Source organism: Oryzias latipes, chromosome 13 (genome assembly GCF_053564925.1).
Source record: "Oryzias latipes strain Hd-rR chromosome 13, Olatipes_Hd-rR_3.1".
Taxonomy (NCBI): Eukaryota; Metazoa; Chordata; class Actinopteri; order Beloniformes; family Adrianichthyidae; genus Oryzias; species Oryzias latipes.
The window spans coordinates 7,595,979-7,621,129 of record NC_136249.1 but is presented as its reverse complement, the minus strand read 5'-3'; the positions used below and the strand labels follow the sequence as shown (position 1 = coordinate 7,621,129).

Sequence of the window (25,151 nt, the reverse complement as noted above, 5' to 3'; positions counted from 1 at the left end):
TTTCTAAGGTTAACTCCTCAATGCCCTTAATTTATTTCCAATCATGTAAAAAAAATGTTTTCAATGTTATTTCCATTCAAGGTGATGCTAAATTAAGCTTAGTCCTGGATTTAAGGGTACGCTGCAAATTACAGCTTAATGTGTGAAGTGGTTAATCCAGTGACGGTATGACAGAGACTGTGTTGAGTCGTTCAAAGGCACACTACAGCAGAAACAATATGAGTGAAGGGTGCATATAAAAAGAAGTTGGTCATTGGAATAGTAACTCACACAATGTTATTGATACAAAAACAAAAAGGACGAAGAGAAGAAATCACATCTGGAGCCGAGCAAGCCGAACAGACTTTAAACTTTAAAGGCACTCATTTTGAAGTCCAATAGCAACCAATGAACATTAAGATGAGGGGCCGGGTAATTAATATTGGAGCTACCTCAAACATTATTATTATTATTTTTACCTCATACATTTTTAACAAAATCACAAAAAATGTAAGAGCTTCATAGAAACCTGAGATACACTGCCTTCAATTAGTGGATGAGACCTAATGTGAAAGTGATGCTTAATGATGTGGAAATGCAGGCGTTTTCCTTATTAACAGTACAGGACAGCAATGGAAAACATATCTTGGAAAACAGTTCAATTTTGGACATTTGTCCAAAACGTCAGCCACCACACTGGGAGCAACATTCACATTTGAACAAGGATTAGACACGTTAACCCACAAAGATGGGACTAAACTTATGTAGTCAGTCCAGTTTATGTGGGTTGGTTATGTATAAATGGTTTGATGTACGTGCAAATGCACATTTCAGGCTTCCGTGTTTAAAACTCTCGCATTCATGCATTAATTATCTTAATCCGTTTTTGGGCTCTTCATACAAAACATACATTCAGTGGTCAGGAAAGATAAAGATAAACCAGATGATGGTAGTGACATGTGTGTAGTGTCCATTTCAATTCACGGAAGTGCTAACCATTTTTAAAGTGATAATGAAGGAGGAATCAACAATTGCGCTTTGTGTTCTGCAGGATTTCCATGACACCAAGTCTTTCATATATCAGAATAGAACTGTGAAATAAAAGCCTGGAGCAAGATTCGCGAGATTTGCACCACTTTGACATTTCCCACTAAGCCTCTGCCAACTGTGAGTATGTGCACTAGTATGTAGTAGCAACAGTCCAGTGAGGACACTGTATGCTAAAAGCGTGTTGTAAAATACAGACATGGAAGGGCGAACGATCCTGATCTAAAAGGATCCCTCAAAGGGTGCAGTCCCATCCAACTACCGGCCAATAACCTGTCTCTCCACAACATGGAAGCTCATGTCAGGCATCATTGCAACCAAGATAAATAGGCACACGGATCAATTCATGAGTAACACACAGAAGGGCATTGGTAGAGACTCCAGAGGAGCCAAACACCAACTCCTGGTTGACAGAACAATCGCTCAAGACTGCAGGTCACGACACACCAACCTGTGCACAGCCTGGATTGATTACAAGAAGGCCTATGACTCAATGCCACACACATGGATCACTGAATGCTTGGAGCTGTACAACATCAACAGGACTCTAAGAGCCTTCATAGGAAACTCAATGAAGCTGTGGAAAACCACCCTTGAAGCCAATGGGAAGCCACTTGCACAAGTGTCCATCAAATGTGGGATATACCAAGGTGATGCTCTGTCCCCACTTCTGTTCTGCATAGGTCTGAACCCCCTTAGCCAAATAATCAACAAGACTGGCTATGGATACCGACTCAGAAATGGGGCCAACATCAGTCACCTCCTCTACATGGATGACATCAAGCTATATGCTAAGAGCGAGCGTGACATTGGCTCCCTGATCCACACCACCAGGATCTACAGTACTGACATTGGGATGTCATTTGGGCTCGAGAAATGCAGCCGGATGGTGACAAAGAGAGGCAAGGTGGTCCACACAGGAGGGGTCTCACTCCCAGAAGGACCAATAGCAGACATCGAGGACTGTTACAAGTACCTTGGAATTCCGCAGGCAAATGGCAACCTGGAGCAGGCAACAAGGAAAGCTGCAACAGCTAAATACCTCCAACGAGTAAGGCAAGTCCTGAGAAGCCAGCTAAATGGCAAGAATAAGACCCAAGCAATAAACAGCTATGCACTGCCAGTTATCAGATACCCTGCAGGAATAATAAGATGGCCAAAGGAAAAGATACAGACCATGGATGTTAAGACACGAAAACTCCCTCCAATTCAACAGCAACAAGACTGAAGCCATATTAATCGGTACCCATCACCAGATCAAAACATCATCCACCAAAAGCATTCTGGTGTCTGATCACAACATTCCGCTTTCTTCACCTGTGATAAATCTTGGTGTCAAAATCGATTCTACCCTAACATTTGATCATCATATACGTCACTTCTCCAAAGTCTCTTTTTTCCATCTGAAAAACATTGCAAAGCTCCGCCCCTCACTCACCCAGTCTGATGCAGTAAAACTAATCCATGCTTTTATCTCCTCCAGACTAGATTACTGCAATGCTCTCCTTGTTGGGATTCCTGGCAGGAGCCTGGAAAAGCTCCAGCACATCCAAAACTGCGCTGCTAGGGTCCTGACAAGGAGACGCAAATTTGACCACATCACTCCTGTCCTTCAGTCACTTCACTGAATACCCATTCGTTCCAGAATTCAATACAAACTCTGTCTCCTCACCTACCAATGTGTCCATGGAACTGCCCCTGCCTACCTCAGTGAGCTCCTTTTCCCGCAAGCCACTTCACGACTCCTCCGTTCCAATTTCACACACTGCCTTCATCAGCCAAGGACCAGGCTAACCACTATAGGAGACAGAGCCTTTCAGGCTGCTGCCCCTCGACTCTGGAACAATCTTTCACAATCCCTCAGAGCCCCACAAAGCCTTGGCACATTTAAAAAAGGCTTAAAAACTTTCCTTTTTAATAATGTTTTTTAGTACTTTCATTGTTGTTTTATTTTTGTCTTACTTTGTTCTTATTGTAAACCATTTTTATTTCTGCCTCCATTGTAGCGCTTTGAGATTTTATCTAAAATGTAAAGCGCTTTCTAAATAAAATTTATTATTATTATTATTATTATAACGAGAGCTCCTCACCATGCATGTAGGGTTCCATCCCAAATCCAGCACCCTGAGACTGTATGTTAGCAGCAAGGAAGGAGGCCGAGGACTAGTGAGCAAAGAAGCCACTATCCAGGATGAAACATCCAAGATGCATGAGTACATCAAGCTCAAGGCCCCAAATGACAGTGTGCTCATTGAATGTCTCAGGCAATGGAGAGCAGAGGATGCAGTGCTGGAGGACAGATCCTCATGAGAGGAATAGAAGAAGAAGAAGATGGTTTGATCCAAGGAAAGGAAAGACCTGATGGAGAAGTGGGGAAATAAACCAAACCTTTCATCCTGTGGGACTTCCCTGCATGGGATGTACCACCGGACCGTAACTGAAGTAGCTGATATCAAGAAGACCTACCAATGGCTAGAAAGGGCTGGCCTACAGGACAGTACTGAAGCACTCATCCTGGCAGCTCAGGAACAAGCCCTGAGCATCAGAGCAATAGAGGCTCAGATCTACCACACCAGACAAGACCCAAGGTGTAGGCTGTGCAAAGAGGCACCTGAAACAATCCAGCACATAACTGCAGGGTGTAAGATGCTGGCAGGGAAAGCATGGAGCGCCACAATCAAGTGGCTGGAATAATATACAGGAACATGTGTGCAGAATATGAAGTGGAAACCCCAAGGTCAAAATGGGAAACACCTCCGAAGGTGCTAGAGAATGAGAGGGCAAAGATCCTGTGGGACTTCCAGATCCAGACTGATAGGATGGTAATGGCGAACCAACCAGACATTGTAGTGGTGGATAAAGAACAGAGGAAAGCCGTTGTGGTGGATGTGGCAGTGCCAAGCGATGGGAACATCAGGAAGAAGGAACATGAGAAACTGGAGAAATACCAGGGACTCAGAGAAGAACTGGAGAAAGCCTGGAAAGTGAAGGTGACAGTGGTGCCTGTGGTAATTGGAGCACTTGGGGGAGTAACCCCCAAGCTGGAGGAGTGGCTACAACAAATACCTGGAAAGACCTCAGACCTCTCAGTCCAGAAGAGCGCAGTGCTAGGAACAGCTAAGATACTGCGCAGGACCCTCAAGCTCCCAGGCCTCTGGTAGAGGACCCGAGCTTGGAGGAGAAACCACCCGCGGAGGGTGAGAGGGCAGGTATATACACAGTATTGCACACACCTGTGCAATAATCATGCTGTCTAATCAGCATCTTGATATGGCACACCTGCGAGGTGGGATGGATTGTCTTGGCAAAGGAGAAGTGCTCACTATCACAGATTTAGACAGATTTGTGAACAATATTTCAGAGAACTGGTTATTTTGTGTATGTGGAAAATGTTTCACATCTTTGAGTTCATACCATAAAAAATGGGAGCAATAACAAAAGTGTTGCGTTTATATTTTTGGTCAGTGTCTATACATACATATATATATATATATATATATATATATATATATATATATATATATATATATATATATATATATATATATATATATATATATATATATACACACACATATATATACACATATATATATATATATATATATATATATATATATATATATATATATATATACACACACATATATATATATATATATACATATATATATATATAGTTGACAGCTTCTATAAATGATCATTTAAAAATAGCATGTTTATGTAATAATAATTGAAAATTAAACAGTAACAGTACACAAATCTTTGTGAGAAGATAGCTTTGCCGTGTGTATTAATGTTATTTTTGTAGTAATACACATTTTGGGACCGATAACGTGTGTTATTACAAAAACAGAAAACAGCGACAATTGTGTTTCATGCTCTGTTGTAAACCTGGTTATGGGGGGGGCATGACAATTTTTAAAGTGCAGCTCGTTAACCACTGCTGAGCAAATGGCTGCCCCTTCTCTGTTTAAAGGTCTCGAGATTATTATGGCCGGGCCTTAATAAATGCTCCCGCTGGCCGGAGTGGTGCTCCGCCGGGGATCCACAGTGAAGAAGAAAGAAAGAAAACAGGAGCAGAAAGTGCGCTCAGAGTGGTTAAACACACTGACGTATGTTCCAGAGGATGTTGGATTGGCCATTCTGCATGTCAATCAAGTGACCTGTAAGGGTGATGATTCGTTTACTGATTTTTTTTTTCAAATATATCTTTAATTTTTTGTTTATTCATCTTTGATTGCCCACAATACACCCACATCCTTTTCAATGAGCACCCCTGGTTTAGGCCAACTTCAAACAAAAATTTGATGCAAAAGCAAGATGAAGATGAAAGGACGTACTCTGCAGACAGATACATTTCCAGTAAACGTTTCTCCTTTTGGAAAGGTAACTTTTTTTTAAGATCTGACAAGAATAAAAGAAAAAATGGGACTAAGCAAAAGAGATTGGCCCCATATTCACCACACTAAACTGATACTGCCAAAAGAAGTTCCTATACACTTTTTGTGATGGAAGCTGAATGCTTTAGAAAGTCAGCATCCCCAACATCTGTGGATCCTGATGAAAGAGAGCAGCCCGTTGGGTAACTTAGTATTACAGGGAAAAAAACAACAACTTTACTTTGCCTTAACCAAAACAGTCTGTTACTTTATACTTTTTTAGGGGGGGCACGGAGGTATTGCAGGGGGGCACGGAGCATGGTAGTTTGTCCTTACCGAGAAGGAGGGTCTAAGGGCAGGGATGCCCAATCTAACTTAGTCTGTTAAGTTTAGCAATCATCGATTGTATTTTATAATGGATTTTATGTTTTGTACAATTAGTGAAGCCTGTTGAGGCAACTGTGTTGTAACATTGGGCTCTATAAATTTATTGAATTGGATGAAGCTCATGGCGCCCCCTGGGAAACGAATCCTGGTTTCTCATGTGTTAGTCTTACAAGGAATCAACTGAGCTTTTGAACAGGTGTAGCTGCCAAAATAAACCTGCTGAGGAGCACTGATAGACAACAATCAGGTTTGTTCAAATAGCTTCATAGTTAAAGTTTAATTTTGATAAATTGGCATTTATAGGTGTATCGCTCTTGGAAAAAACAAAGTCATTTTTTGATCTTTGGTGGATCAGTGGTACTTACTGCCATGACCAAAAACAGGATACCTGGGTAATAAGACCGCGCTGGGATCTCACTAATCTGCAATTTGCCTTTATTGTTCACATTTGCTTCTTGTGTCTCAGTTTTCTCTCTCCCATTAATCCCATTTTCTAGACCTCCCTTTGGTTTATTCTTCAATAACTTTCTGTCTCTGGTGCCTATTATTCTACAAGAAACCTGATGTTCCCATCTTTATCCCTTTTATTTCTTTAATGCCACTTCTGCAGTCTCTTCTGGCCTTGTTCTAAGGGAAATAGCAATTACATGGATTCCCAAGGGGTGGCATATGTGCCCATAGAGACGTGAGACCTTTCTGTTTCTTGCAATTTATCTCTCCCTGACTCCCAGACCACTCCCTCTCTGCGTTTCTAATAGGTTATTAGTCCATTTGAGGTTTTCTGGAATGGGATGCTGAATTCTAGTCAGAGCGGATGCACTGCCTTAATGGCCTCCGTCTCATCAAGATGAATCACGATCGTTTATATCACTTTCAGGGACACACACAGACAACACGAGGCCAGCCTGCAGCTATGTTTTCACACGTTTTCTATCCATCTGCAGAACTTTGCATGAAGAATGATGAACGCATAGTGATAAAAAACAGGTGCTTTTATCAAGTCACCTTTCACGTGATCTTCACTGCACATGCTGCTTTGCAGACAGGCATACTTAGTTGTTTTGCATCAAAACAACAACAACAACTAGAATGTGCTCTCAATTTCCTAAATCGACTCAAAGGCAAATATTAAAAGTGAGAGCAGACCTGTTGTCTCAGAGGTCAGCAAATTGTTGGATCATTTTCACAAAGACTATCATGGTAATAACTGCCTTAGACTTATAGAGCACAGAGAAACAGCAAACTGATAAAATATGCTAACACAGGTGGAAGCGCTTTGGAGCTTCTGAAACTACAGCTCTAATGGGACTACAGAGAAATTCCTTCATTTTTGTGTAGCATAGTGTAATTTATGAAACACAATTATGCCAAACAAGACAAGACCAGGAACAAAGAAAAATTGGAAAGACATAAAATAAAAATTACAAAAAAAGCATGTTGGTTTCTATTTACAACAGTTTACATTATAGGACAGTGTTTATTGTTTGTGTAAAAAAGAAACGCACTTAAATACAGACATTATTTAAAATATGTTGGTATGATGTAGAGAGATGAAATATGAGACAGACAGGGAGGTGGGAAGATTTCTGATAGGTGGATAACTTTGTGAAAAAAAGTATAGAGAAAAAATGATGCAAATTCAGGGCACAATGAATAGAAAAAGGAAATTTGTTTATCATACAACAGTAAACATTTCCCAAGAATTGTGACTTTTAGCTTCAGACTGCAAGTGTAGGAGGCTTTCTCTGATACAGCAGATTGATCCCAGTCCTGCTGACAAGTCAGGTCAGGTCAGGTCAGGCCAAGTCAAGGGCTGGAGTCTGCTGTAGGGTGATGTTGCTGTTGAGCTGCTGCTGCTGCCTCAATTGTTTTTCTCTGCCTTTCAGGGGAGATGTGTCAATATCCCATCTCTAGAGGCAAAGTGAAACTCTGCAGTCAGCGATGACAGACAGACAAAACTCCACAAGTCCAGTCTGAGACGGAGAAAAGAGAAACAACTGAACTTCCACTGCTGATTTTTAAACGATTTTCTCTTTCTTTCATAAAAAAATCATTTCCTTATATTTTGTGTGTATATATATATATATACATAAAGCGGTAAAATAACTGATGTGATTAAATGTTTTGATTTTGTATTTTTCCTTGATTGCATAGTTAGTGATTGTGTGTATTTTGTATTATATTGTAAATGTATGCATGCTTTTCTGTCTTTTTACAAATAATGGCCAGGAGACCACAGATTAAAAACTAGCTTTTCTGGCATTTTATACTTTGCGTAATCATGGGTTTCATATTATATTAAATGTTCAAGGAAATGAATTGTTTGACTGGAACTATTTCAATCTGAAGTTACAATACTCAAATAACTGGACAAAAAACTATTTAAAGACTCTCAAAAGAAGAAATAATGGACATACACTATTAATGACTGAAAAGAATCAAAAACATATCAGTTAAACTGATTATTTCCTGTATATTTCCAGTTGTCAGAATCTAGAATGATGTTTTTTGAAGACATGCCATCCCAGTATCGGGTGTGGACTGGTTTATACATTTTGGAGTTTGCAGTCTGATAGTGCAAACATCTCCTGCTAAGAATAGTTGAGCTGTGAACATGGTGAGGAAGTGACAGGAACATGGAAGGAGTCAGTCTGGTTCTGATGGTCGTGGCAGCAGAGCGTCTGCCGTTGCAGCTGCCGCTCTGGACGGGAGCCAGATGAAAAAAAATCAGGAGTTATGAAAAGTTATTTAAGGTATTGGGCCACAGCTGAAGTCATCCCTTCAAGTGATCTTAAGACATTTTGAAATGATGAAAAGAAAAGTTTGATTGATTCAAAACTAAAACATCTTGACTGTTTCAGAGAAAATACATTTTTTGACAGTGAAGCTAAAAAAGAAAAATACTTATTACAAACTGTTTAGCTGTCACAATGGAGGTTATTAATCTTCTTTGATATTAACTCGACAGTATTTCGAATTCATATTCAAAATACTGCAGAGTTTGGAAGTCTCCATACCTTTCCTTCATGGTTTTCTGTCTGACTCTCTTGTCTAAACCTTGTTTAGGCTGCATACTATTTTTATATATATCCCCTATTCTTCCTGTCTCTGTTGTTGCATTTTAATGAAAGTGACATTGAAGCCTCCTATGAGCCCATGCACACATATGATGCACACGCACACACTTTTGAATGTGTGCATGGACACATGCATCCTGCATTACACAACCTTAAAACATATTTAAAAAAAAGAATATTATGTGATGCAAAACATTTTTAAAATGCTTCTAGGTGTCTTAGCTAGAAAAAACAGGGGAGTACACAAATAAATAATAATAATAATAAATACAGTCATCTAATTATTAATTCACATGTTTTTAAAACAACAAGGAATTGACATTTTTACCCATGTACATGTTGATGTCAAAGAATTGAAACATGCTATTGCAAAAATCTATGGGCATTTTCTCCTTAAAATTAATTTTACTGTCCTTTTTTTGAATTTTTATTTTATTTTAAATGTCTTGTCACTTGGAGCGAACCGTTCAAAGGAGGATTTTGTTGACAAATCGACAAAATCTGTTGCAGAATCTGCATACATGTCACCCACATCTAAGTATAGAAATGATGTTAGAAAATACTAAACATAATTCACAATCATAGGGATGTAAAACACAACAGTAAGTATGTCAATTGTAGTGAACATCAAAATTCAAACTCATTTTTGCAAATGACAGACCAATCAAAGGAGGGGATGTTTCCCACATTTAAATTTCTATCAGTAATCAGAGATTTTAAAAAAACAAAGATGATGAGGAAAAAGTGAATATAAAACACACATGGAGTCCCTAATTCCATAGGTGATCATCCATATGCTTGTTTTGATCAAACACCCTTTTGGCTAAAATCAGTACAACTGCTATTGCTGAAGCCACCAGCAGAGGGTGCTGTCGGCCACAATACAGTCAGGTGTGGTGATGCGGACCCCAAAGGAAAACACATAGCAGGCTAAAGGTCAGGTTTTTGTTAAATACATCATAAAACAGTAGTTTACCCCATTTTATTTCAAAGCTGTGCTCAATTCTCTTTTTAGCTGATCTGTTTTATGCTCTTTGTTACTTTTAGTTTGTATAATTTAATTAATTGTCTCAATGTTCCATTTATAAACTTTCTTTAATAATAATAATAATAATACTTTAATAAAAAATACTTTATTTATCCCACAATTGGAAATTCTTTTCCGCATTTGACCCATCTTTTGGGCGAGCGGTGAGCTGCAGCCTAACCGCGCTCAGGAGGCAGTGGCGTTAAGGGTCTTGCCCAAGGTCCCCCACCCCACCATGTTTCAATAAAACATGGTTAATCTGTGTTTCCAGTGGGATATTTTACACCAACACAATGAAAAGGAAGTTGTTTGGATAAAAAAATGTCTTATTTACAGTCAAAATTAAAATGGGCTAAAAATCTGTAAATCCTTTAAGCAGGGTATATCATGAGAAATGAACTTTTTGAGCTTTTCATGGTAAATGGTAAATGGTAAATACTTCTATAGTGCTTTTCTACCTTCCTCCAAGGTCCAAAGCCTTTATACTCATAGACCCATTCACACATTCACACACACATTCAGACCGCTGCCAAACACGGGTGCCAAACTTCAGCCAGAGGCAAGGTGGGGTTCAGTGTCTTGCCCAAGGACACTTGGACACTTTATTAACCTGCAATTATCCGATCAAGGGTCGACCGCCCTACCACTTATGTTTATTCCTCACTATAAATATAAAACCCCAAAATGGTATTTTGATCTCTGAATATTCCAGTAAAAACCTGTGGTCTGAGAACCAGCCCCTCCCAATCCATGAAAACAAGTGGGTTCTCTTGTTGTGACATCACAAAGTGGGGGACTGCCCCTTCCAGGAAGAGTCTGAACTTCCAGCACCGCCCTCAAACTGACCCACACACAGACTTTTTCTCCACGGAGCTAGCAGTGATCAGGTAAACGCTTTCCTTTTCTAGTCATTAGGGAAGAGAAATGATGCTTCCTTAGGGATTCATTTGGGGCAACATTACCTCTGATATGTTGTTGGCTTTATACAACATGTGAGAAATTAGTACAGGACTGAAAAAGAGTTTTTTTAAATGTTGCATGCAAGTAAGAAAATAGAAAATTTCAAAATAAAATCCACTTGGAGAAGTTTTTTTCCCCCCCAAAAGATGTTCATTTTAAGTTCAAATTCTTAAAATAAAGAACTATTTATTGCTATTACTTTTTTGCTTCTAAATATTCTCCCTGAATTTTATTTCGATACATATTTATTTGTATTTATTTTTTCGTCAGACCACTCCATGATGGGCTTTCACTCATGTAACTGGAATAACCTCTTCAGGAGGAAGCAGGTGTAAATGATTGATGGATGAATGAATCAATGGATGGAATCTGCTTTCTTTCCATTTGCTAACTTTTTGACCACTTTGCCTTAACATTTTTTTTTGTTTGTTTGTTTTCTACAGCGATATAAATGAAGCTGGCCTGTATGCACAAAAAAATGATGCAATGTGGATAATGTTTCAGAACAAAGTGACTTTGGCAGAACCTTTAAGAATCCAGAAATAAATCTCTTATTTCTAACATTTGCTATTATGAGTGTTTCAAGTGGGCAGTGGCATGGCTACAACTGCATCTCAGAAGTTCTCTTTTTGTGCTGCATGCAGCGAAGATCCTGTTCCCTGAGGGAGGGGGGGGGGGGGGGGGGGGCTAGCACACACTCCTGCTCTACATTAACACGATTGAGCCCCCAGAGACTCGCAGCTGGAAATGTGTTTGTACGTGAAGATGGGCTGCTCTGCCTGCAGACAGAACGTAACATTTTAGCACAGATTCAGGTCTTCTGGCATGGCGATAAAAAAAAAAAAGTCAAATCTGGCAGCCGTGCATTTTAGTGGGTGTTTCAAATTAACTTGAGGGGGTGCAGAGGTGGCATTTAGAAATGAACGCATGAACATTTCTAAAAAGATTCTGCACTTGTGAGCGCACTTGGATGCAGAAGAAAGCTTAAAGTTTCACGCTTCAGCCCCTCTTGCCCCCCCCCCCCCCCCCCCACCCACGCTTTACACTGCAGCAGAGCCGTCGACGGTCAGAGATTTAAATGCTATTAGTCTCAGAAGCCGTTGCAGCACTGTTGCAGAATAACAGGCAAGGCGATTTGCGCGCCACCAGGCTTCCAAGGGTTCTCTCTCAGCTTGAACACTTCTGAACGCCTACTCTGCACACGAAGCACATCCAGAAAGGCTCAAGTTCGCGTGAATACGAGGAATTATGACAACAGATTTCCACTTCACTTGGTTGTGCAGGTATGCACATCCCACGTGTCGGGTCCAGCCTCCCCCCTGCTCTCGAGTTCTCACACAGATGTGAACACGCACAAATGCACATGCTCCCATCAGTCACCAGCAGACTGATCATCACGTCTGCTGTGGTTTTGCTGGGAAAATAAGTGGGGGGGACCTTACCTTGACTCCCCGGCGGGTGCTTTGAAAGCTGGGGTGAACATCTGGCAGTCAGGGGATGGTGCAGCATCAGCAGTGGACCCGCAGCCAGGAGAGGGTGAGTGTGTGACAGAGGGAGGCTGAGCGACCATCCGAGAGCAAAAGAGAGAGGGGAACGGGAGAGGAAGCGCGTACGGGGGAGGGGGGGATCATGAGACGAGAGAAGATGTGTGTGTGTGTGTGTGTGCGTGCAGGAATGGAAGACAGCGTTACCATGGAGAGGGCTACGCCTCAACTCCTGCAAAGCCTTTTAAGATCGCATGATGAGAAAAGAAAGAAGAGAGAACAAGGTTTAAGCAAAAAGGAGAAGAGAACCGAGTAAAAAAGCAAAGGAGAGGATAAGAAACACAAGTCAAGAGGTGAACAAGAGCTTTTGGCTCTTATTTCTGACTACATTAATATTTCTCTATAAGAAAGAGGCCAACATTTTTCAAAAGACCTGACCAATTTCAAATTAGACTATTATATTTGACTTTATTTGTGTTTGGATGTATTTTTATGATGAATCTTGATTTGTATGGCACTTTACAAATCCATTAAGGTGCCAGAGTGCTTCACAATAAAAATACAGCAAAACAAGAAACGTTTAAAATAAAAATGTAACTAAAACAAGTAAGGATATGTTATAAGATTCAGGACAGGAAGGGGTGGGGGGTTGCTTTATACCACTGGTCCTGCCTACGACTCAGAGGTGAATTTCTTTTTTTTCTTTTTTTTAACTTGTCCTGTCCAACAGCTGGGCAAACAGATGAGAGCTAAAGGACTCTTGTGTTGGACATATTTTACTTTAACAACAGGGGTTCTTAATCTTCTGACAAACCAGAGGTATGTCTGAATAAACCCCTTTTGTAATTGAGGCCAAACTTTATTCATTTTAATCGTATTTGAAATCTTTGGTGTTGGACCGGACAGAAAAGGAAAGGAGCGAAGAAGAGAGAGGGATGTTGGAGAGAAGGGGGGTTAGGAGGGTGATCATGAAGCAGCATAAAGTAACAGGTTTCTGGATGGTTATACTCATTACAGTGAGGTTCAGATTTAATACAAGTCCATAAGGGCGGGGCCTGTCCACACACACACTCAAATGTTATAAACATACCTGTTGGCTCCATAAAAGTTCAGGTCAACATGTACACAATAGAAATATTGTTCACACGCGCATACCTATGACTTCAAACCAACTAGTGTGAAATATTTCATTCATTCAATCACGCAAAATATTATTGCAAAGGTGAGCTAACACCTGTACTCTAGTGAGTATTTATGTTCTTCTAAAATGGATGATGGAATGTAAAAAGAAGGAGGGAGAGTGCCCAGCTATTCCCACACCAAGATCCCCGCCGCAGCAGCAGCGGCTGCCAGAACCCCCCAACACCACACGGCAGCAGATGGAGAACAACTGTCCCCCGGGCGATCAAATCTGCCACCCAGGCCAGGGCCAGTGAGACACAGGGGCCCCCAAAGCCAGAGAGCAGGGAGGCACTGGGGGACAGAGAGTGCAAGCTCCAGCCCAACCGCAAGGGCAGCCCCCCCCCCATCTCACTGGGAGGGCCCAACGCGGGACCCAACCCCGGAAGAACGCCCACAGCTCCAGACAAGTACCCCACCACCACCCAGGAGTTCTGGGCATCCCCCCACCTCAACCCCAGGTAAGAGCCAGGACCCCCCAAGGGAGACCCGCCCCACGCTCCAGGCAGCCACCCACCCGGCCCACGGATGGTCCAGGAGAGAGCAAGGCAGGGGCCAGCCGTCCCCGCCAGGAGGAGGGCACCCAAGGGAAGAGGGGACCACAAGGAGTGTTGTAAACATGGCCCGACCAGGCTCGCCCACAGTTGGAAATTTGGCGAGGCCAAAGGGGCAGGGACCAGAACCCACACCACAGGGACACGGACAGCCCCGACTCAGATATAATGTGATCCCCGGCTCTTGGTCTTGCAAGAGAACTCAAGGATCCCTCTCCCTGCGTGGAAAGAGGACTGCCGGGCCCAGGGAGCCAGCACCCATGGGACAGGGCCGCCGTTGCTGAGGGCCTGGTACCCCCCTCCAGGGATGGGGTAGGGCACAGATGGTCCAAGGTCCTACCTTCCTTGGGAAATGCATGTGTGTCAGAGTTGAATTTCTAATTACCCGCTCCCGCTATGCAGAGACTATGTCCTAGAAAACAACACAGGCTAAAAACGGCATTATCATTTAAAAAACAAAAGATTTAGCAAAGGTTCCAAAACCTATTGTTGTTTTTTTTCGATTGTAAAAATTATAATAGATTTAATGAGAAATTAGAACCTCAAAAAAAAGATGGACAATCAAGAATCTAAAGATAATTTAACTAAACAAAATTAAATAAAGGAATCGAATAGTTTATTGACAAACTGCATCAACTGAGAATAACGCTGAATGTGGCAGAGCCTTAAATAAAAGCAGTGTGACGACACACTGTAGGAGGAATAGCTAACAGAAACACAGGAAGTAGAGTGAGTGAAACACACCTTAAAATAAAAGAGGAAGGGTTTTTTGGAAAACAGTAACACTGCAACTTCCCAAAACAACCTCCAGGAAAACCCTTTTTTACTGGGGTTGGCACAATATCATTGTATTTACAACCAGAGTTGTAGATAGATTGTAGATTTGTCTCCAAGCCTGAAATAGCAGCTGTCTCTGGATTGTTTTGGATTTCTGTCCATCCATCCATCCATCCCTCTTCTTCTGCTCATCTGGGACCAGGTTGTGGGGGCAGCAGTCCAAGCATAGGCCCAGACTTCCTCCAGTTACTTCCTCTGGCGGACCCAGAGGTGTTGCTGGGCCAGCTGAGAGCCGTAGTCTCTCCGGCGTGTCCTGGGTCCTTCCCAGGGCCTCCACACTATGTGACATTTCTGGAATATCTCTCCAGGGTGGCATCCAGACCGGATGCCTGAGCCACCTCAAGTAGCACCTGGAATTGGAATATTACTATTCATTGAAAAAAACTTTATCAACTGTTATTTAAGGCAGTTTGAGCTAGGACAATAGTGGCCAAAATCAACACTAAGACCAACTGGTTCTCGGGTTGTTTCCGCTTTGTTGGACATCATTAGATTAAAAAGAAACTCACCACAGAGGAGTATGCTAAAAGGTTTTTCGCCAAAGGTCAGCGATCCTGATATGTGACACGCATTTTCAGCTCACGCGGACAGGAACGCTTTTACAAACATGCCCAGTGTGCAGCAAACACCGTGGGACAAAGGACGTCAAGTGTTCAATAAAGTTACTTTCAACTCAAGTGCACACAAACACATCCCTGACACGCACCGGTGTGACTGATGTGCAGCTCAAGGGCCAGTTTTCCATTGATCACTCTGAATAGAAATGGAAGCATCAGCCTCTATAAACTATTTCCCATTGATCTGCTTTTCCGCCTGCAGCCCTAAGCGCACAAACATACCCAGGTTTAATTTGATCTTTTCCTCCTAAATCAATCCTATGAATCACAGGAGCCTACAGGTGCACCCTCGTGCCAAATGAGTCCCCTTGCCCCACCCACACATCCATCCACACATCCCAACACACCTCTGTCTGTCCTTGTGTGTGTTTTGAGGTTGTTTCTTCTCTGAGATCCACATGCTGTTAAACATTAACTGTCCTTTGTCAGATGTAATTCATCCTGCTGGTTGGGGTTGCCGTGGAAACCAGTTAGAAAGTGTTAGCTGGGGGTCTGCCAAAGGTTTGGACAAGATTAGCTGTAATGACCTTCTGTATCCAACGCTCCTGCGTTTATGTAGACTGAGAATTCACTAAAAATAGTTCAGTGGTTCAGTTATTTTGGGGGGTTTTTTGCCCTTTTTTCCGTCAACACTATATACAAAACACAACTTGTTGCGACAAGATTCTTTGAAACTTTCCGGCTTCTTCTTTCTAGTCCACGACTGCAATCCAAAAACTGTCTGCTATTTGTGTAATTCATGGAGGAATCATACAATTTGAACTGGATGAGCCTTGGCAGGCGTTGGTCTGTGACAGCGGGTGATAGTGTTGCATTCTGCCTGCCATAGTAACAAGTGCCCCCATAGGCCTAAATTTGTCTCACTAACCAGTGACGTGGCGGAGTCTTTGTCGGGGTGGCGCCTGCCAGAGCCTCTGTGCCCAATTATCTCCAGGATCCTTTTTCAGTCACTCTTGATTTTATCATGACTCAACATAGATAACGTAAAAACACACATGCAGTGGTTGTCATCAGCAAATGCATGTGCTTGGACTAAATGATAAGGAAACATCACAGATGAGAAAACAGCATCTCAACAAATCCTTACCCTTGTTCCGTTCTTTTATCTCCATTTGCAAGCCTTTGAGAGGTTGATCACTCAGTCAAAGATCTGACTGTTCTTGGATCCAATTCACTCCCATTGTTCTGTGAAATGACATGACTGTGAGCAGCAGGTTCATCGCTGTTGCTTGGCGAAATTGTGCTTCCTTTTGGTTGTTTTAACTTTCTTTTGTTTTTTAAATGCACCCACAAGTGTGGATATTTAGGATTCTTTGAGATTTCAATCCTTCCCAAACTCTTCAATTACTATTTCTGTGTACTTCTAAATAAGAAAGCCCTTAAGTAGCCACTCTGATCATCTTTGAATCTATCGTAAAAGTGTTCTCAGTGGTCTTTAAATTCTGATTATGTCGTTTTCAGCCCAAAATGAAAACTTGTGTTGTTTTCTAGGACATGTTTTCTGTAGAGCAGCAGGAATTCATTCGAAATTTGCCTCTCAGTTGCGGGCGGGACCATTGGAGCGAAGCAACCCCCCCCCCTCTCCCATCACCCATAATTAAGCTGTTTACTCTCTCTCCCAATAGCTTTCAACCTCTCACACCTCTAAGCTAATATTACCGGTGCAACAAAAATGGCGGGCAACACTGGCGCTATGGTACAGTTTACAGCCAGATACCAGTTCAAATGAGGAAAACAAAGACGTTAACAGATCTATTTCTCTGTGAGTCGATGCATCAGAACAGGGCAGAGGCAGGAGCTTGTGGCTCGTCCAGCACACACATAAGCTCTTATTCTGACAACATTTTTGTCGTCTGATCCTGATTCACCACAATTTGAATGAAGAATGAGTCAGAAATGCAACGTTGAGGTTAATTCTCTTCACATATGCCCTCTTATCAGAAAAATACCACAAGAACACGTTAAAAACACCAAAAAACTGGATTTTCATTGGAGTGGGTCTTTAGGATTTTTCAGGCTTCATTCCAAAACTCTTAGTTAAAGCTGCAGCGACCAGCAGTTGTGACTGTGCTGTTTACCGCTCCAGATCCTTCAGGGATGACCTTGCGTGGGCATTAACAGATTCCAGCATGCTTGGGTTTGTATTCCAGACTGGACAGACGGTGATGAGTTATCTGCTGGTGACGACAAATGCTTACAAAAAATGTAAAGATCTAAGAAAAACGTTATGCCAGCTGTTCAGGAAAGACAGACTGTCTTTTGACCAATGAATGTAAAAGAACACCAGAAAATGTGCATTTTGCTGTTTACATGATATCTTAATCGTTAAATACCATCACGTGTAGTCATGAGCTATCAAATCACAGTCACTGGAAGGTGGTTTGGATCCACATTTGTATAGGTGTATAAGTTTGCTGACATACAAGGAAGACCTGCCATTTCAGGGTTAGCTTGATTGGTTTTCACTATATGAGCGCTGATTCTGAAGTGGTAATTGGAAAAAAAAAAGACCCAAAGGAACACAAAACACCTAGAATTTTCCCTTTTAACAACCCCAAAAGGACTGAAATGCTACAGACCAGGGTGACAAAACCAAAATCAGGAGCCGGCAGGGAGGACAAGTGAAATGTGCAAACACTAAACAGCCATGGTTCAACATACTGAAGGAGCTCATGAACTGCAAACTGAATTTTAACCCGACCATTGATCCGATCAAGATATTCTGCCCATGTAACCAGCTAGTGAGAAAGCTCACGGTTCAAATCCTTTCTGTGTGGAGCTTGCATGTTCTCAGGAGTAGAGCTAGAACAGGGCTGGGGGGTGGCAGAAGTCTTTGGAAGGAGAAGAGAGAACAGCAAATTGGAAGGCTGTTACAAAGTTTTATTGTAACTGTTGTTATTAAAACTGCAGGTCTTTTAGCTGAGGTGCTGTTACTAATATAAAGCAGTTGTGAAAAAAACGTGAAAGATCTTGGAAGATATCATTTTAAAATATTGCTTTTGTTATTTTTGCAAAGCTGACAGAAGTGTGTTTGATGATTTCTTAATCTCTGTCAATAATAATACTAATATTGCCTCATAAAGCGGGGGGCAAAGATTTTTGCTGCTCCACTTGTCCCCTATAGCCCCGCCCCTGTATGTTGTCCTTGTGCATGCATGAGTTTTCTCCAGGCACTCCAGCTTTTTCCCACTATCCAAAAACCTGCTTCCTGGGCTACTTGGTATTTCTAAAAAAGATAATGTCCCTTGGTGTGTTTGTGTGTCGCCTTTCAACAGACTGGCAACCTGTTCAGAGTGTACCCCTCCTTCACCTAACAGTGGCTGGGTTGGTTCCAGCAGCCCCCCGCAGGGACCCCAAAAATGGCTCATTGAGTTCTGGAGATGAACGCTTGACTCCTCCTCTGCTGTGGTCCTAAAGGAGCCGTTTGTGATGCACTACACAGACTTTGGGACCAGTACACATTTCTATGCACATTAATGAAAAACGGGAGAACAACTTTGTACGTCCTGCAGTTACTAATATGTAACTATATACAAGTGTAACTGTAAATTAGTGTGATATTTATACACACATTTGTATGGATCAGTGTTTTCCAACATTTTTTACTCCAAGGTCAATTTAAAAAAATCATAAGACACAGAAAATGGAAGGGGAAAAAAAAAACTCTGTAGTCTGTATTAACAGAACTGTTTTGAATAGGAATAAAACCAGTGGCGGCTACTGGTCTGTCAGAGAGGGGAAGCTCATCTTCGGCCTACGTCATAAAATTGTTTATTTATTTAAAAGTAAAAGATCAAGCTATTTCGCCAAGAAAATATCAAAGAAATAGGTTGCAGCAGTTTTTATTTCGACTGAACATCTGCGTTGGGACTGAGCGCAAATAGCTTCAGTGATTCCTTATAGTACACAATCGCTGTCAGTCAAGAGGAGATGCAGTCTTTCGACAGACCCTCCAATCATCAGACAGAAGCCTGGAGCGGGACATAATCGCAGCGTTTATCCAATGACCGTCTAGTTTTGAAGCGCTGAAAAAAACGTTCAAAGCGGCCCCATTGAAGTCAATGGACGTTGGGCTTCAATGGGGAAATGCACTGTGACGCTGCGGGAATGTATGAGAAGCAAATCGGGTCAGCCGACCTGCTTTATGTAACTGCTTCTGAACGAGCTCGTCTTTGAGATGAACGTTTCCTAACGCATCTTTAGTCAATAAAATGTTAATACAATAGTACATATTTGACCATTAATTATGTGACATAAGGCCTTGCAGTCGTAACCCTTGTGCTATCTTAGGCACTTTAACGTTGGGAGTTGGGTCATCTAGACCCACTAGACAGTGCTCTGAACCTTTTTTCTTCAATGATTTGTGATCTTCACTGGTGTCCATGGATTCCATGAAATCTTTCCACCTTTATCCACCTTTGTCATGGTAGGAAGAACACGTCAATGGAAGGGTGGGGTCATCTAAGATAGCACAAGGGTTAAAGAAATTGCCACTGAATCAAACGCACACAAAGAAAAAAATTGTCTTTTATGATATTTTATATTTCTACCTTCTCAGTGTGAAACCTGGTCCTGAGTTCATATCCAGTCATCGGTAAATGTTTTTAGGCCAATTAGGTGAAAGTGAATACCTTCCCATGGCACACTGGTTCAAAAACACTCAGAGATTTTATTGGGAATGTGGTAGGGACATATGACTATATTATCTAAAAACAAGTAAATAAAAAAGGTTGGATGATACAAAGTGATTTAAAACAATATTTTGAACCTTTTCACGAGGGTTAATCCATTACTAACATAGACTTCCTCTGGGATGATTAGGTACATCGATTCAGCTGTAACAGACCAAAACCGAAGAGTTGCTGCACTAGATTCTGACCATGGATCTCACAAGAGTCCAGCTGCTGTAACTGGTTGTCGATTCTAACCCTCCTCAGACTGTATAAAGTTGCCAGTTTTCATGCATTCATCCATCTTTTTGGCTTCCTTTTTGCTTTTTAGCTTCGTATTACTCGGCTTTAATGTTCATCCCAAGATCTGGATTATGAAGATTCATTCTACTGCTGACCTACTTTTAGAATGTCTTTAACTCAGCTACAATAGAAAGGCTCAAACACTGTTTTGTCTTTGATGCCTTGTTTTCTGCTAACCAGAATACCACAGCTGTCTGAATGAAATGAATGGAATATTTATTCTTCCCCCTCTGTGTGAAAAATAAGGGTAAAATCCATGCTATTCCACTCCAATCATCAAAGTGTTCCCAGAGGTCTTTTAATTATGATTATGTTGTTTTTAGCCAAAATCAAAAAGCCTGTCCACATTTTGCATCATCCTTTTGTATACCCCCCCCCCCCCTCTAGCCTACAGCCCCTCACACCCCCAACCTAAAACTACCTGTGCAACTAAAATGGCGAGCGATAGAGCCATCCAGCCGTACCGTTTAGAGCCAGATTCCAGCTCGATCTAGTCGTCTACTAGTGGAAGCATCAGAATGGAGCAGAGCAGAAAGCTTGAGGCCCGCTCTGCGTATTTTCTACATCACAAATACAATCTTTTTTAAAGATTGCATTCTTTTTCTGCTCCTGATATACAACAATATGAATAAAGACATAACGGTACTCAGAAAATACATTCTTATCTTAATTTTCTTTATACATGTCCTCCATCATTAGAAAAATGCCACAAGAACTTGTTAAAAACACATTTTCCTGTGGTCTTTAAATTGACAAATCTGAAACAGCTTAATGTTTGCATCATCCCCAGAGATTAGCTTAACACCTGGACCAAGATTTTCCGGGTTTTTTGTTGTTTAGGTGGAACCCTTAAGCTAAACTTTCCTTGAAATGGTGACTGATAAGGTCATTTTAACAAAGTTTAAGTGACTCTATTCACCTGTAAGTGTAAAGTGAGTCACTTTATAAATCAGGTCATTATTGATAAATGAAGCAAAAGCTACTTCTGAGGGCTTCTAAAATCCATACAGGTGAACAAAAAGTAGAGCTTCACTTCCGTTTTTTTCCAAGGACACCATCAGAATCCTGTCTGTATGCAGCTATGCCATTATGGGTTTGCTGACTGCACAACTAGTCTAGGAAGATTACATGGATTTGTCTTTACGTGTTCCTGAGTGGATTTGCAGGGTTTACTGATGAAATGTTTTCAGGATCATCACCCCTCATGTCATTACTCTCTAACCTTGTACCTGCAGTTTACGGCTCTACATTTCAGTCCATCTTCTGGAAAAAAAAGTGTTCGTAAAAAAAATAAAAATAAATGAGGAATAAATAATGTCTTTGGAGAAGTTTGTCTTTAATGCAAAACCTTTGACTGGTCATACTCCACAGGCTTACGAGCGGTAGGGTGGTAGACCTTCGATCTCAATATAGCAGGTTCGATTCCCGCCTTGCCCGGCTGTGTGTTGAAGTGTCCTTGGGCAAGACACTGAACCCCACCTTGCCTCTGGTAGAAGGTTGGCGCCAGTGTTCGGCAGCGGAGCCGCCACCAGTGTGTGAATGTGTGTGTGACTGGGTGAATGGGTCTGTGACTGTAAAGCGCTTTGAGCCTTAAGGAAGCTAGAAAGCGCTATAAAAGTTTACACCACTTACCATTGACTGTGTCATATATTTGGTTTGTGTTCAATCCTGGAACCGACAGTGGGGGGATATGGTTCATCCATTCTGAGTAGCCCCCCCTCCTGACGTTTCAAACAGGAAAAACAAAAAAAAAACAAAATCCCACAAAATCCCACAGACGTCTTTAGAGAAATAAACATCTATTAGTCAGTCGGTTATTGTGTTCCTGTGGATAACCATTCTTGCTCTGATACCTTTTATTAACATTTTATTGCTAATCCTATTTTGTTTTTGTTTTTTCATATTTTGGCTTAAAATCTTAAAGTTATCAACTGACTAATCAGATACCTCAATAAAAGTAGGTGGCCTCGGGCCAAACGTTCAAAGTGTTGTCCCGACCGTCCCGAGCCCGCTTTCAGTGGAAGGGGTGTGGCCTTCAAACATCCTCACTCCTGATTGGAAAGAGTGATTGCCATAGAAATGTAGACGGACCAATAAACGGCTTACTGAGGACATCCAACGTGGCGACGGAAAAATGGCGACAGAATTGACTTTGGTTGGTTGGAACCTGAAGTACTGTAAGGCGTTTTCTATGGGTGACGTCACACGTCATTGGTCTGGTTATATTCTACAGTACATGTGCACCAGTCATTTGAACAGTCCAGCACACAGAAACAAATGAGTCTTAACCTAAAGTAACGTTGCTTAGTTAATTATCATTAAGTTTAATGTTTAGAAGACAAGTTATAAGGCTGGTGCGTACGCTGGAATCCCCTTACCTGATAGATCAGGGAGTTAAATAGACTGAACAGAAAAATAACATGCAGAACACACAAAAGCTGACACTAAATGTTCCTGTAAGGGCATTTCAGGGCAAATGAATGGCAACAAGTCAAAGTAGAACTAAAATCTCTTCTCTGATGACTGTGGGAAGAAAAGTGAAGCTAAACTTTAGTAGCAATCAGTGGTTCTCACATCTCCACCAAAAACCAATAAAACCACGGTCGAGTTTGTTTGCACACAACTGTACGGACTGCTCTGTTAGATGACACAGCTTAAGATGAGCCACAACAGAATTCACAGGGAGCAGGGAAAGAATGCGCTGCTTTCTGGTTTTTGTTACTACAAATGATGGCTCATTAAATAAATGTCAAATTTCAAATATTTCTATTCACATTTGTCTTTGTTTCCCCAAACCTCTCAAGAACATCTTCAAATGTTTTTCTGTAGGAAACAAATATAAAAAAAAAAATTTCTTTCACTGTTTTATCGGCAACAAAGTCATTTCAACCAATTACTGTTTTTGTTATCACAACGCTGCGCGGTGTGTAAACTGATTTAAATATATAGCAGCACATTATTTGAATCTGAATAAACTGAAAGCACCAGCAGCCAGTATTGTGGCATAAAGTGTCTTTCTGTCAGAAAGCAAAACTTTATTCATCAGTAAAAATGACTGAATGAATCATGTTTCGTGGTAGCCAATCAGAACCAGCGTTGTTGAACACACAAACGCACTGCAGAAATATGGAGTACAGGGGGGTATCCCAAAAAGCAGGTTATGCTAGCTCCCACGATAAGTTTGAGGCTAAGGAAGTTGATAACCTCAGCTTTCGGTTCCAGAAATGGAGGTATGTTTCAGGATATGTCAAGTTGTCATGGTAACTCATGCTCTGAACATAACCTGGTCTGAAGCAGGTTTAGTTGAAGGTTAGTTTGTTTTCAGAGAGGTGAAGCAGCATGGCGTGTCCATTTGAAGATGATTTAGTGGATGAAGAAGCTCAGATAATACTTTTTCCACCATGAGAGGGTGATAAGACCACATATGGATGTTGGAAAATTCAACTTTTTTACTTTGATCTAACTTAATCATTTGCTTCAGTTAAGATAAATCTTTTTTTTTAAGTCAGTTTAAAAATAACACGTAGTTTTCAGATAGTTATTTTACTTTCATTCAAATTAATTCAATTAAGTAGGTGTAACTTTGGTGCTGCTGTTAGATCGGCACCGCAATGGATTGTGGGATACCATTCCCTTTGCCTGTCTGGACGGATTTGGGTTTAAGTGTGGCTTTTTGACCAAATGTGTTTAGTTGTTTAGCTGTTTTACTGTGTTTTGCTGAGTTATTTTGTCCTACTATGCTTACGTCTCTGCACCATGAATGAGAGGGAGTGAGAGGATGATGAGTTTATATAGCACCCCTACCGCTTTATGCTGTAATAACAATGATGGATAATGCTTTGATCAATTTATGCACACCGCGCATTTTTTCCCCGTCTTTTTTATTGTTATAAAATTGAGTATATCTGCCGGCTCAAACTTAGACATATGAGAGCTAAAGAAATATAATTAGTAAAGATGGAAAAAATATTAATTGAATTGGAGCAATATGACATTTAGTTAGATAAATACGTAAATATGAGTTGTATAAACAATTATTGAGTTTTATAGACGTAAGAAATTAGGTTGAATAAATTTAACTCAATTATTACCAATAGAAGTGATTCATTCAAGTTGGCAAAATTGGATAAGTTATATATATATATTTGTCACAAGGAAAATGGAAATAAGATCAGAAACTCCTGCGTTTACTTTGTCCGTTCTTCTACTCCAAGCAGAAACTCTTTCTTTTGATGATGCAGCCGTGTTACTTTTTTGATGGGCGTATAATCTTCATATGCCGTCATTAAAACCTCAGACTCCGTCTCACTGAAGTATAGCGCTTTCTTTTTTTCACCACGCGTTTCCATGGTGACTCCAGAAATCGGCGATCCATTGAGAATGTCTTTATGTATTTGACGAGCATGTGCATTAACCCAGGGTTACCAAGTCGAGCGTAATTATGCCAACTCATATCCGGTCTTTTGGAACCGACTTACCCAGAGTAAGCAAGTTCAGGCGGATTTCAGCCAGAGTTCAGGCTTAAAGTCAGGCTAGTTTAAACATGCTTCCTGGAATACCCCCCTGAACAGCCTGATGAAAAGTTGGCCTTTTCCAGGTGGAGATTCCAGACTATTTGTCTCAGATTGTTAGAGATGAATGGATTTCA

General features: G+C 41.2%; 1 protein-coding gene and 1 long non-coding RNA gene across 5 annotated transcripts in view; both read right to left on the bottom strand.

Moving 5' to 3' along the window:
- Positions 1–12,454, bottom strand: part of rap1gap2a (RAP1 GTPase activating protein 2a) — a 123,681-nt gene extending 111,227 nt beyond the window's left edge. For 3 of the 4 annotated variants that reach the window (XM_023961596.2, XM_023961597.2, XM_078929528.1), the window contains exon 1: positions 12,302–12,454. In XM_023961596.2, coding sequence (XP_023817364.1) covers positions 12,302–12,429 — 128 coding nt within the window. In that variant the 5' untranslated portion in view covers positions 12,430–12,454. The remainder of the gene's footprint in view (positions 1–12,301) is intronic. The other variant, XM_078929526.1, reaches the window with a different exon arrangement.
- A 2,221-nt stretch (positions 12,455–14,675) lies between these two features.
- Positions 14,676–16,711, bottom strand: LOC144981471 (uncharacterized). Its single transcript, XR_013647115.1, has 2 exons — positions 16,399–16,711; positions 14,676–15,263 (listed from the first exon to the last, which is right to left on the bottom strand). It is a non-coding gene; the product is annotated as an uncharacterized LOC144981471 (long non-coding RNA).
- Positions 16,712–25,151: the final 8,440 nt, after the last annotated feature.